Below are 15,278 nucleotides of genomic sequence, written 5' to 3'. Positions count from 1 at the left end.
TATATATATATATATATATATATATGTATAAATATCACAACCTTCATTTTATAAAAACAAAGCTTTATTTAAAGTATTCTCTTTATTACTAGTCTTGACTTAATATCTGCAGTAATTGTTTACAACTGTGGTTGATAAGGTGGTGCAATTTATACCAGTCATTCAACTGCAGTTGGCCATGTACAACTGTAATGGTTCATGTACAACTGCAGTGACTCATATACACCAAATGCGAACTAGACAGAACTTCTGCAACCCAGATATAACTTCTGTAACCAAGGTGTAGCCCAAGTACAAATGCTGTGGACCAACTACAAATAAAGTATCCCAGGTAAATTCATCATGGTGTACGAACAACTACCAGTCTAATTTGGGTGGAAGAATAATAAGGAGAGCAATATGACAAGGTCAAATCAACAAAACCCTGTCACAACACTATTTCTACTGATTGCATCTCAACATCATCATCATTTTATATCTGTTTTCCATGATAGCATAGGTAGACAGTTCAACAGAGAATTACATCTTGTATCATATCTCTTCTCAAGTATGTTTTCTACTGTTGGATACTCTTCCTAACACCAACCACTTTACAGGGTGAAGTGTATGCATTTTTTCATGGCATCAGTACTATAGAGGTTGCCTTGCATTCAGCAAGACTCACAAACTGTCTCAAACTCTGCAATTGTCACTGCTTGAATTAATTATCAATCACTTACAGAAGGTAATGAAAGCTTTTTTATGGTACCAGGGGTTGCCTTGCAGCTTACAAAATGAAAGATGAATGGAACAGATTTGTTGTTGTAAAAGGACAGTAATAGAGAGAATGAACAGTATTCAGGTGTGAATAATGAAGACTGGGAGAGAATAATGCTAGTGATTAATGTGGAGATGGGGGGGGGGTGATAATGTTGAAGGTGGGTTAAATAGATGAATCTAGTGATGGAATGGATCAGTCTGTCTGCTGTACCAGCTTAGGCTAGATGGTTTACAATGACAGGTCTTATTGAAGTAACACATGTTTATTGATGAAAGAGGGTGACAGGGGAGCGATAAACATAGTTTGAGAATAAACACACACACACACACACACACACACACACACACACAAAAGTGAATATGTATGTGTATGCATATGGTGGGCAATGAATTGCATCCATTTATGTTGAAAACTAACTTAGTCATTTGAAAAACAGACAGATAAACAAGTACATGACTGAAGTGCTGAAGTCAATATGATCAACTAAATTCATTGGTATCCCAACATAGCCACAATCCAATGAATGAAACCAGTAAAACAAAGAAAAGTTAATGACCACGTTTTTATTAGATTTCATCAGCCTACACTATAGTATTTAATTTGAGGAGATAGAATGACAGGTGTTTTGTAACGTAATGTAGTTGACTCAGCAAGTGACTGAAATGTGGATTGAGTTCTATCAGCAAACCTATTGCTTCAATTAGTGCTTATAATGTCTAATATAATTTATATTAAAATCTTAGAATAAAGTCATAACAACAATAAACGTTATTTCCCACAGCAATCTTCACTTGGAAAATATAATCTATCATTTAAAAATCAGCATTGACCACATGCATGGAAGTATTTTCTATGTTTGGCTTGCAGTCCAACATGAGTTTTTTTTATCTTTTGACTTGTTAAACTTACAAGATTTTACAACTTCAGGATTAGACATATACACCATCCTTTCTATACTTTTCACACTGTATTTCATCAATCTAAACCGATAGCTTCTAGCCTCAGTCATAGATCATATTAAGGGTGTTTTCAATTCAACACAATTGACAAAAAATGCTAATAAGAGTGTCACATACTTTAAGCATGGGAAGATAGAGTGACGAGGTCACAGACACGTAGGAAGCTGCTGATCTGAATGAAAATAAGGTTGTGTTAGTACACAAGGTGAGGAAGGGGGATACCAAAGCACAATTTAACTGTTTAACAGCTGTAACCTCTGGATGTCACCATTCTGAATAAAATAATTATTTTATACAATGCAAATGCAATATTCTAATTTTATACTAATATGTGCAACAATATAAATCAAAATTGGAATATCATAAATAATACTCAAAATTGATTTCTGTTCTGTGTATGGATTAAGATTTAGATTTCTAAATCAAATGATTCATACAATGAGTAATACAATAAAGAGAATTATAGTTAATATAATCCCTAAGGCATTATGTTCTGATTCACATGTCCTTGCCTCTGTTTTGCAATCAGCTTTCCAACCAGCTATTTGACAGCATTAATGAATCACAATTTATATCAATATGTTGGATACAGACAGTAGTTGTTCATGAACATTATTATTATTATTATTATTATTATATAACTATCATTTGAAAACAGAATAGCATAAAATGAAAATAAAATCACTAGAATTAACAGAATCCATGAAATAACATCAATAATAATAGCAACAACAACACAGAAACATCAATGCAATACAACAATAAAAAATGAAAACATTAAACAGACTTAATGTAAAACCTTGTTAACATTCCATGCTATTAACACTAATGACTTAGGAACATTAACATGCAAATTTAACTTTTAATACAAATTTCAAAAATATAACTCTAATACTTGCTGATTGTACTTCTCTAAAAATGCAATATGCCTAAATGGTTAAGTTTAATATATATGAGTGCAAGAATAATCTAAAATAACAATCTTTGTAACAAGGATAAAATATTTTAAATTGAAATATCATTGACAAATATCAAAATATAAGTAATGAATTAATAATGATAAAAATATAAAAAACAAAAATGTGTGAAACTGCACAACTGTAAATGAGTTTCTATTAAAATTCTGATATTAAAGTTATAGGAAATTTTGATGTAAAAACATACACCACTCTACCAACGTCAATTAGGAAGTATTGATCTAGCTCAAACTTTGACAACAAAAACTTATGTATGAGACATTTTGCTAAACAAAGAAGACTAAATTAGGTAACACACGCAGTAGCTGCAAACTTTTATTATCATCTTCACTCACTGAGATATAAAGCTATCTGATACAACAAAGAATATTAATCTAAGCACATTTCTACTATAATCAACTACGAAAAGACTACCCTTTAAGTAGGAGTAGAGTACTTACTATACATAATTATGCTTTTGTTTTTGAAATTGTATATAGGCAACATTAATGACTTGTGCAGAATGAGATTTACAAAAATGTAAAGCTTCTAGAAGAAAAAATGAAAAAGTGTATAATACAGATTTTTAAGAAGAAGGCAATATTGTGAAAAGATGGTAAACAGAACCAAACTTGTGGTGGTTCAAGTTTTAGAAAATACTTTTCTTGATATAAAGATAATGATGCTGATGACTAAAGACAATGCATAGGTGCATTATATGCACGTGAGAGTTCTTTCATAGCTGCATATATATTTCAGTATTCATTTGCCTTTATTATGCTTAATATTAAATTGAAAAATCACTGAACATTTGTTTCATTTACTTAGAATCCATTAGAACATAAGTAAATTAAACCAATAATTATTTGCCTTTTATGCTATAGATAATAAAAAAGATAACATAAAAACAAACTGAAAATGTCTATTAAGAACCAGCAAACATACAATATTTCTAGAAACACAATTCTAAGTCAATGGAGATAAATTTTAATTTTTTCTTAGAAATTAATGCCTTAATAAATTTTAAATTTTTTATAAGAGAATCAATTGACTTGTCTATTTATCTATGATGTAAAATTATAATACAACACCTTAAAACATATGAGAAAATGTTAAATATAGAAAATTATATGTGCTTTAGGTGAAAATTTGCACATGACAACAGAAATTTTTTTATATATATTCACAAAACAATATAACATGCCAGGCTCACAATAATATACACGGTGACATCTAAGATAGACATACTAGAGACACTAAAGCCAAAATGGGGGGACACCTTGCATTAAAGATAAAACTTACCTTCATAAAGTAGAGCTGCCAACCCAAATAACTCCTTAGCAGGATGTTGGGCTACAAAAAAAATTTGGAAGTAAGGGTTTTATAAAGGAAATTTGTGAAACACTTGCTAATGACACCAAATAACGCAAAACCAAAAGAAGTAAAGTGATTTACACAAGGCAGTGACAAAATTCCAAGATAAAACCACAAATCAACTGATATAACAATTACAAAAATTAATATGATACAACCAACTCAATACATAATCTACACAATCACCACCCAACACTAAAAGACATAAATCAACTTTCACCAACCAACAAAATAGCGTAACTCATATTGCATATATTCTATACAACAAACAGCCAAAACACTAAAATAACGAACTCCACAATGAAGTAACACTGATGTAGTTTACAAGCAATTCTATGCCCACAAAAGACAATGCTGCACACAGATCAAAAAAACATGTTGAAAGCATAATAGTAATAATAATATTTTATTGACCACAAAGGTCCTATGATCTCTAATATATCAATCTTGAAACTTTTATAGCTACTTCAATGCTACTGATCGTTTTTTTTTTTAAAGTTCTTATATGAAATCTAAACACTTCAGTGTAACAAATACACCTAGCTGTTATTTTACTATTTGTGTGTGTTTAATGTAGCATAATCACATAGAGATCAATGAATAACAAGCCTCACTAGACTATAGAACTGAAAAAAAAAAAATTAAACAAGAATTAAATCAATATTTTGCTAGTTTAGCTGTGAAATATGTCCTAGCATACAATCAATGTGACTAAAATTGTACTTAATGAACAGTTTACTGTCTATAATGGACCTAAGCCAAAGAAATAGAGGAAATAGATGAGGTGAGGTCATTCTAAAAGATACTTGTTCCTAATATCCCACCTCTCTTGCTATATTCAAATTTCTGACTTCTAATTACAAATACAGAGCTTGATGATTTTTATTATTCATATATCTTAAGTAAAATCATTATAAGCTAATAAACTTTTGCTCATATATATATATATTATATTTATATACATTATATATATATATAATGCACAACTAGTGTCCTTCAGTTTGCTTGCATATCAACAGGTACTACTTCATAGTTCAATGATTAATTGCAGAAAAAACATTCAGTTATAAAAATAATTTTCCTATTTAAAGACAAAGCCAAATGCGTTTTATGTAATTTAGGAAGGTAAAACTTTTTTATTTCCAGTATGTAAAACCACACTCATGTCATATTATTGTTGAGTCACAAAGGATGCTTTTGAAATGATTCAGTAAAACAGATGTTTAACTTGCTGCTACTTCAGTAGTTAGTGGGCAACAGTAACCTAGAAGTACAGTATACCCACACTTCAATTTTGAGTAATGCTTCAGTATCCTCCCATGACATAGTAACTCCAAACTGAGAGTTTAATCGTTGTAATACTTAAATGATTTCAGTAGAAAAGTCATCTTCACCTTCATAGTATTTGCTTGTAAGAAACTTTTGACTGAAGCCAAGGTGACAGTGCAGCAGTAGCAATATCAATGTAATGTTGAAAGTTGTAGACACTAATGCTGCTGCTTACTCAGAATGCAGATAAGAGGGGATCAGATTACAGGATTGAATCACAGAAGTGTTCACAATATCTGGACATTTTATGATCTAATCTTATACACAAAAACAATTTATCTCAGATCCTTGTGGCATTATAATGACATATACAATAGTTGATAGTTTTCTACTAATTATACTGTATTAACTCTCATGTTAATACACAAGAGAATCAACACAGGATGACTTAGTTTTTCCTTATAGTTATTATGAGTACTAATTTCCCTATCTTTAACTTAGTCAAATCTCAAATACTAAACTTTATTTTCAGACAGTGACTGCTTTAGCTCTAAACAGTTATTGAGCCTAAAGAAATTAAAAGCAGGCTTCACATAAGAGTATTGCCCACATATCTAGGGCATCATAAGTGTTGCACAAACATAAACATTCTAGACAATGTCTAAAAAACAGCTAACTGGTTAGCAAACCTTTGCTCCTCAACACTTAAGTGTTGTGTCCTTTTGTCTCAATTGTTTTTTTCTGAACACCCTATTCATCTACCTTGCATCCTCTTAGCTGCCTCACCAAGCTCATCACTAACACTTTGTCCAGACCTATATCCTCAGAATTGTGTAAATGACTGAATGGACAAGAAAATAAACCAGACAAGAGATCAGAAGTTTGTTGGTTCTGTTGTCTTCATGGCCCAAATCATCTCATTAAAAATAGGTACCAGAGGTAAGAACAACCCAACCATCTAAACAGTAGCTCTGTAAAATTGACAAGTGATTTGTTAATGTACAGTGCTGAGTTCCTTTTGTGGGTTTATATCTTGGAGTGGAATGTGGTGTCTTCTGTGGTGCTCACTACACCAACAGTTCAATCTGAGGCAGCTTGGAGTTGACAATGTAACCCAAGCTGAAGAAATAGACTTGTTTAATCCTCTGGCCAGCTGCCATCAAGCAGATTTATGATTGAAAGTGTTCCAGTTTGGACAATTCCATCTTTTTTTTTTAAGTATGAAGATTAAGCAGATATTTTTAGCAGGTCAAGTAATTGTAGAGAGGAGTCTTCATTAGCTTCCACACAGGCTCGTGATATTAAATGGGAAGTTTGATACAAAGTACTGTCCTCAAGTATTTCCTGTGATTAGAGCAGCAATAACACTTAGTGAAGGGATGCAACAAGAATCTAGTTTGTTGAGATAGTGTGCAGATGTGTCCAATGTTCTACAAGATGACCTTGTAATTTCAAAATAACTTTTCCAAATGTGTAATGTAGACACATTACACTGAATATTAAAGCAGCAAGAAGGTAAGATTACCAATGCATTTGAATTAGAGCATTCATACTGAAATTCCTTCCATATATTAACTATACTATGACCACAGAAATGGTTTATAGACTTCATATATTTTACAAGTTACTTTATGCTCATAAACTTATTGATCTTAATAGAGCTTGTTAAATCTGCAATAAATGTTTCATCTGAAAATCTAAATTTAGTCTAATTTTTAATAAATATGCAATGAAAGTTATAAATATATTTTTTTATTTTGAGTCCAATCAGCATTCCAGCCATGATGATCCCATCTTTTTGTATACCAGGAACTACACTATCTAGGTGATTTTTTTAATATTTTGCTTTTTATTTCTTTGAAGTAGGAGAATGATTTAAGGAAGATTTGGTTCATATTTCTAGCAGGTCAAATCACTACATAGAGGTTCTGCAAGTATTTGCAAGAGGTGAGAAAACAATTTCTGGGAAGACTTCACAGATCTTGTCAAAAATGTAGTGCATTAAACCAAAAGTCAATTTTACAATGTCAAACAGTGAGTGCCAATAAATATATATATAAATAAGAGGTACAATAATTGTCAAAACAAATTACTGGCCATAATTAACGCGAGTTCAAGCTTTACTATTACAGCCATTATGAAAATAATATTTAAGACTTGCTCTCCTCAAAGTATGTCTTATCTGTCTCTTATATAATGGATACTTCTTTTCTTTCATTTTTTTTTTAAATAACCACCTCTATATCATGCCCACCCAAGCTCAATTAGTGGACTCACCTTTTTTTCACTCACACCCCATCAAATCCTTCACTAAATACTTAGCCAAACCACCAGAAACTCCCTCTTTGCTTGTTTTTCCCACTTGTATCAGCCTACAGAAGTATAGGATGAACTCACCAGTCTGTTGGAGACTGCAAGTTATCGATATTATCTTCGTTTCTTCAAACTAATTGAAGGAGGAACAAAAACTCAACTTAGTCTGTTTGAACAACAGATTCCATTTATACACTTCACAACTTACCCACTTGTACCAAGAAAGGTATCCAGATTTATGAACAAGGGTTCAAACAGAATGTACCTTGCCAAAAGCAATCCCACTCATATTGTTACAGTAAACAGCAAGGATGTAAAATGGTAGAAACGACCATAATATAGACTTGTTTAGCTTAAACGTAACCCTGATTGAGTAGACCCATAAAGACTCTCCACCCTTGACCATCACATTTTCTTGTACATCCATGAATATATTTTTTCGTATCCATGTATTTTAAGATAGTAGAATATGATATGAAGGACACTTGGTTCCTATTTCTAGCAGGCCAAGTGACAATATAGAGGTTTTCTGTACTACCTTGTAATAACTGTCTAATTTAAGCACAAACCCAGCAATTTTGAGGGAAGTGGGCTAGTCGTGGATTTTATTAATTCTGGAAAGATGAAAGGCAATGTTTGATCTCAATGGCATTTGCACTCACAACATAATGAACCACAACAAATATCACAAGACATCTTTCTCTAATGATTCCACCAGTCAACCATCCTACTATCTTGTAATAATTATTTATAATTTAGGCACAAGGCCAGCAATTTTGAGAGGCAGAGGATTGGTCTATTACTTTGAGCCAAGTACTTGACTGGCACTTATTTAATCAACTCCAAAAGGATAAAGGTATAGTTGACAGGTTTGATCTAAAGCTAAAAAACTGTAAGAAATACCATGATGCACTTTTTATGACATTCTAACAGTTCTGCAAACCACCACTCTAAACTATCGTCTTGTAATAAGACTTACTAATTAATACAACATATTACAAAATGGATTAATATGATTTCTTAAAATTATCTTCCTTCTGAGAAATGCTAACAAATGATGCTAAGTCCACCCACCACTTAAACTGAGAAATTTAATTTAGAATGTTTAGCATGTAGTATGCAGTATAGCACTCCCTAACATGAAACTGATTATATTTGCTGTAGAGAATTTCTAAAATTTTAACTTAAGCTCAAAAGGTAACATAACAGTTTAGGAAGCTAAGTAGAAGTATATGAACAAAAAAATATGAGCAATTTCATTGGCTTCTAAACATCTAGAACTTCAATGATAAAAATATCTAATGAACAATGATACAACTGAGTGACAGTTAAATGGACTTAATGAATATTAGAAATAGGGTCAGAATTGGAATTATGTACTGTCAAAAAGTTCAAAGACAAAGAATTCATAGAGAAATTCATGCTCAAACAAATTCCATTGGCAAATGACCTAGCTCTTGTGACAGAAAGTTCAGGATGATTGGAGAGCCTCTATGCAGTCACTCAGCCTTTTAGAAATGGTAATTAGATTTTCATCTGATTAAATCCTACCACTTTAAAAGGAGACATTGACCAATGTAGCCCTAGGTATATTAAAAAGAAAGGATAGCAGAAAAGTCTTGACTGCAAGTCTGATGGATCAATGCTAACTCAAGGTAAAACAACAACAAATTCACATGAATTCAAAGCCTGAAGAGAGTTGCAACATAAATCCTTAACATATTCAAGTCCAAGATTTAAGAATTACTTGGTAATAGAACCTTTCAAAATTCAGCATTAGAAAAAAAACAAAAGGAACATTAATCTGATGTGTCAGGTGTTATCACAAGATACAAAGGAAAAAAAAAAGTAACAAGAATCTTGTGCAGCCATGTGCCTTCTGTAATGGTAGAAACAATAGCAATAAAAATATGGTAGCCTAAGATCTACTGTAATGATTCACTGAAACTAGTAGAGAAATATTGTCTTTTAGGAGTGGCAGTGGAATTAGAATTGTAATTCTTGTAAGCATATTTCTATTTCACTTACAGTATTGTATTGCACTGATACCTCTATGTTTTCTTCATGTCTAATTAAGAATTCATTATTTCTTCTAAAATATTAGGCAACTTCAAAAGAAATTAACAAAACTGCTATTTAAAAAACAACTATTGTGTCTCTAGAGAAACATAAGGCTAAAACATTTTGAACATACTACTGCTGATAATGAGTCAACTGAAAGATATCCAGGAATTATTTTTAAGTGTTTAAAAATGCAATATCAAAGTGTTACATCAAGAAGTCAGCTATGCTTGGAATTAGGTAAGGAGCAAAAAGGTTGTCTAGAGTTATCTTACTTGAAATATATCTGACCAGAAAATATCTTGTCAAGCTATGTATGCTGAAGATACATTTCTTGAAGTGTCACTCAGCAATTTAGTGACATAGTATTTTGAAAAAACAAAAGCAGTACAGGCATCCCCATGCTACAGCTACTTTAGGTGACACAATTTCCACTGGTTTCAAGTAACAGTCTATAATTTCATTCTTACAGAAACTTTGATAAATTTTGAGAATTTAAAACCCACATGTTCTTTAGCCATGTTCTTAGTGTTTTAGCTTAGATCTATTGTTTTAGCTTAGATCAATTTGAAAAACTAATCACAATACATACATATACACACATAATACACACACACACACACACACACACACACACACACACAATACACACACGTGTGTTTGTGTGTGTATTTGTGTATGTGCTTGTGTATATTTTTTTTAGTTACAATGAGTATCTGTTTATCAATCTATCTCTCTCTTCACCAACATAACCAGGATCAATACCAAACTAGTAATACAAACACCACCATTACCAACCCAGTAACTCTTTAATGACCAACAACAACAGCAGCAACAACAGTATGAACAAGACAAGCAACTCTATCTGAAAAAAAAAATTACATGAAGTAATGTAGTGCTCATGTATATTCTAAATGTTGAATGAAATGTCCTTTGGTCAATGAGAATTAACTTGAAGCGAAACGACAATAATACAATTAACAAGAACAATATGACCTCAGTGTCATCACTATCACCATCATCACCAATACCAAAACCAATACAGCCAACACCACCACCATTACCAACTCACTAACTTTTGAGTATCCAGCTGGTAACAATAAAAATAGCATCAGCATGACAGCAATGCCTGTAGCTACATATATTATATATCAACACAGTAAGGCATGTGTACGTGTGTGCACGTGAGTAACATGAATAGTTTTTTATGGTGCAAGGATTAAAGTGCCTGTGAACCAGGTAACCCCTTAACAATCTGTACTTCCTTTCACGTCACTCTTTCACTTTGTCATCTTCTCATTTCCATTCTTACATGCAAAAGAATAAACATATTTTTGCTCTCTAAAGAGAGGTATTTTTTTCTTACTACATATTTGATTTGTTAGAATATGAAATTCCAACAACTACACTTATTAGTTGATACAAATAATATTTCAAGAAGATTGACACATTCAGAGGAAGGTTCACAAGTTTTTGCTGACAACAATCCTATTCATGAACATAACATAAAAATTACAGGAGGAGTTTTCAATGATTTCATTTCCTACACTGAGTTATACAAAGAGATGACACACCATAAACATCAAACAATCTTGGATAAGTTCTTCAAGCCTGAAGTAGATGTTGATGAACTATAAGATAGAAGATAATGTCTCTCATCATCCCAGTAAGTTTCATTTCATCACTGCCCCTCAGATAGTAATCAACATACTTTGTGGAAAGTACATGCCCCATTACAATATTATGATATTTATGTATTCCAAAATTTTTGTTTCACCGCAAATATTTTTATGTATATAATGTACTGTGTATGTTTAGAAATTGTTTTTATGCATTAAAGTGGATGTGTTGCTTGTTTTTTGGGGGTGGGTGGTTGTTTTGTTTTAAATATCTGTCAGAATGCATTATCATTTCATAACAGTGAGAATCAATGGGGAAATTAGTTTTGCATTATGGAATTTCCAGCTACAGCAAGGTTTTCAGGGATGTATTCCAACATTATGAATTACAATTCAAGAATAATAATTTTTGGCAAATACAACCAAAATGTATTTTTTATCATTTGTGTGCTTGTGTGCCTGCATGTGCACCTGTAAACATATAATATAGGTGCAGGCTATGAGGATACAGAGTTCACTTTGTTATACTGCAGTTTCAAGTTCTATCTCATTGCAAGGCACCTTGAACAAGTGTCTTCTATAATCTCAGGCCAAAAAATACCTTGTGAGTAGAATTGGTACATTGAAACTGTATGGAAACTCATCATGTATATGTGTGCATACACACAGACACGCACATATTTGTATATGTGTATGGATGTGCATGCTTGTGTGACTAGATGCTTACAATTTACATCCTTACATGAGAGCAGTGAAATATTTCTGAAAAAACAGAATCTATCCATAAAAGGACATCAGAAATCAGTGAAGAAATAAATTCTTGTTTAGAGATCATTTAATGACTAATGAGCGATTTCAGTAACTGAACATTTTATAAATCAAATATTCTAGCTACTGTTTATTTTCTGGCACTCAAATTGCATCTTATTTTCTTTAAAAAAATGGAACAACACATAAAAAAAAATGAATTGCTAGGTATACTATACTTGAATAGAAGACAAGATGGTTATGGCTAGAATATATTTGAATATAAGTCTGCTTGACCAATGCTAAACTGAGGTAACAGAAGAATCTTTTACATAACTTTCTTACTTCAAAGTTCTTCGGATCTACTACTGTCTCTATCAGCACAATGAATGATATGTGCTGGATGAAAAAAACAGGAGTCATGTACCAACAGTGGAAGACGCCTGAAGAAGACTCAAGAAAAATGAATGCAACCAAATCTCAAAATGCTGATCTTGACAGATAATACTGTGCAGGACCAAGATGAATGTTATATTACCATTCTGAAAAATCATTCATCTCATGCTAGCAAGGAGATACTGACATCATCGTCATCATTATTGAAGTGATGATGATTGGAGGATGGAGAATATCTTCTTTACTCCTGTAATATTTTGGATCAATTATTGACAAGGTTCTTTTGATAAAGGAATAAATTACAGAGAGCTTATAGAGTGGTTACTAATTCTCCAAAAATTTTATTTCATTTAATTGCTATAGCACTGTATAGCAATCTCTTCAACTCATTCACTTGTTAATCTCTTTAAAGTAATCAAAAGTTTATTCTTTCAAATGATTGGGAATTGAAGAAAAAAAATTAGAAATAGAAATCTTGTCTGAATCTTCTTGATTCAAATAATAAACTATCACCGAATTTCTAAGCGAATTAAATATCTACCAATAGGAAACATATTTATTAGAACTTCTCATTGACTAATATGTTTTAATTCTTCACCAACTAAACATATTCATAAACATCTGTACTTCTTTTTTCTCATCTACTGATGGAAAATATCTACTGGATATGCTTTCATTGAAAATATATTATCAGCATATTTCTTTACCCACAACTCTTGCATTAATGACTTGAATAAACAGCTATATCATATCTTCCATTATAGAACCTATTTTAATCTTTAATCACACTACCTGTTAATGAACCAAACTGAAGATAACTTCTCCATCTCCACTAATAACCAAATGTCACATCAAACACTACCATTTTGTCATTGTTATTGTTTTTTTCTGTTAGTCAACCTTTTCTTTTAAAAATCTACCAAATAATTACACTGCTCTTGACCTAATTGATGTATTAAAATATAACACCAATCAATCACATATTCTGTGATGTTTATTTCTTTACACCAATCAACTACACCAGTCATTGAGGTACTCACGTATCCACTACACTGTTGTCTAGCATCTTTAACAAAAAACAATTGAGACACATTATGTTGTTACTGCTTTGTTTGTTCCCCCACTTTATTTATTAATCCTTTTGTTACCATATTTTGACACACTACTTTTATTTTGATTAATTTTGAAAGTAATGAAGCATTTACTAAAATAATTTTGTTGTTATTAATTCTTGAATATCATCATCATCATTTAACATCCATGTTCCATGCTGGCATGATCGGATGGTTTGAAAGGATCCAATGTGTCTAAGGACTGCACTGTGCTCCAAGGTCTGCTTTGGCGTGGTTTCTATGACTAGCATTAGGCAGGGCAGCCAACTGTAGAAACCATGCTAAAACAGACACTGGAACATAATGCAGTCCTTGGACACATTGGATCCAGTCAACCTATTCAACCATACCAGCATTGAATGTGGATGTTAAATGACAATGATGATGATTATAATCAAGAATTTGGATAGATATTATAAAATAATTTTATTATTATGAAGTTGATATGGAGAACACAATGTGTTTTAACTTCCTCTATATAGTTTGTTCCATAACGAGTTTGAAAAATTGAACAACAAAAGTGCTTACATACACAATATAAAAACATGATTCCAAGGGGTTCATGTCATTCTTTTCTTCTAGAAGAAAATCATTCTTCAAATATTGTGACTGTAACAAGTATTTTTTGCATAAATTTTAAAATATATATACATATACACACACACCCACACACACACACACACATGAATCTGACTCAATGGCCTGCACATCTAAATGAGTAAGGTCTAGGCCTAGGAGTTAAAGTATTGATTCTGTTTTAACTGTTTGACAACGACTATGTATTTCATTATACACTAACATATATATAGAATCAATACACTTATCAAGAAACTATTGTGAGAAGTATGACACCCTTAGAGAGATGCATATACATTTTGGAAACATAGGTAGTTTCAGGTTCAGTCTTATTGCATGGCACCTTGGGCAAATGTCTTTCACTATTGCCCTGGACCAACCTATGTTTTGTGAATTAATTTGGTAAACAGAAGCTGCATGGAAGCTTGCCATATATGTTTGTGTGCATCTTTGCATTTGTTCCCCTACTACTACTTGACAACCAGTGCTGGGTTGTTTACATCCCTGTAACTTAGCAGCTTAGCAAAATAGTCCAATAGAATAAGTATCAGATTTATACAAAAATAAGTACTGGCATCAATTTGTTCAACTAAACCTTTCAATGTGGTGCCCCAGTATGGGCACAGTCAAATGACTGACACAAGTTAAAAGGGAGAGAGAGAGAGAGAGAGAGAGAGAGAGAGAGAGAGAGAGAAATACTAAAATTGCTAAATATATCTCTTCATCTGAACCAGAGATGCCAAATCAGTGACATGTGGTTGATTTGTAGACATCACACCATAAACAGAGAAAAAGAAATCATCCATTAATATCTTATTATAAAAAGCTTCACTGTAAACATTTGCATAAAACTAAAATATGTGTATACATATGACACTACAATACAGGAATTATAGAAATTAAGACTTCAACAAAGGTCTGCCTTCTATGACCTAAACTTTTGAAGTTGAATCCTTCAATGTTTCGCTCTTTGTTTTAACAGGGCAGATTTGATTTGAATTGTTGTTTTGTTATTTCTAGCAAATCAAGCAACTATACAAAGGATCCTTTATTGATTAGACAAGTTGCAAAAGAAAACAGAACTATACTATTGACAATGTGTGTGTGTGTGTGTGTGTGTGTGTGTGTGTGTGTGT

The 15,278-nt window shown here is 32.1% G+C and overlaps 1 protein-coding gene across 7 annotated transcripts in view; it reads right to left on the bottom strand.

Annotated features, from left to right (window-relative positions):
- Positions 1–15,278, bottom strand: part of LOC106875262 (kalirin) — a 551,716-nt gene that overhangs the window by 480,780 nt on the left and 55,658 nt on the right. For 6 of the 7 annotated variants that reach the window (XM_052965684.1, XM_052965687.1, XM_052965690.1 and 3 more), the window contains exon 2: positions 3,978–4,028. The exons of the other annotated variant lie outside the window; for it this stretch is intronic. In XM_052965684.1, the coding sequence (XP_052821644.1) occupies positions 3,978–4,028 (51 nt within the window). The remainder of the gene's footprint in view (positions 1–3,977; positions 4,029–15,278) is intronic. 7 annotated transcript variants of the gene reach the window in all.

Source organism: Octopus bimaculoides, chromosome 2 (assembly GCF_001194135.2).
Source record: "Octopus bimaculoides isolate UCB-OBI-ISO-001 chromosome 2, ASM119413v2, whole genome shotgun sequence".
In the NCBI taxonomy this organism is placed as follows: domain Eukaryota; kingdom Metazoa; phylum Mollusca; class Cephalopoda; order Octopoda; family Octopodidae; genus Octopus; species Octopus bimaculoides.
Note: the sequence above shows the minus strand (reverse complement) of the source record. Positions and strands in the feature narration are given on the sequence as shown.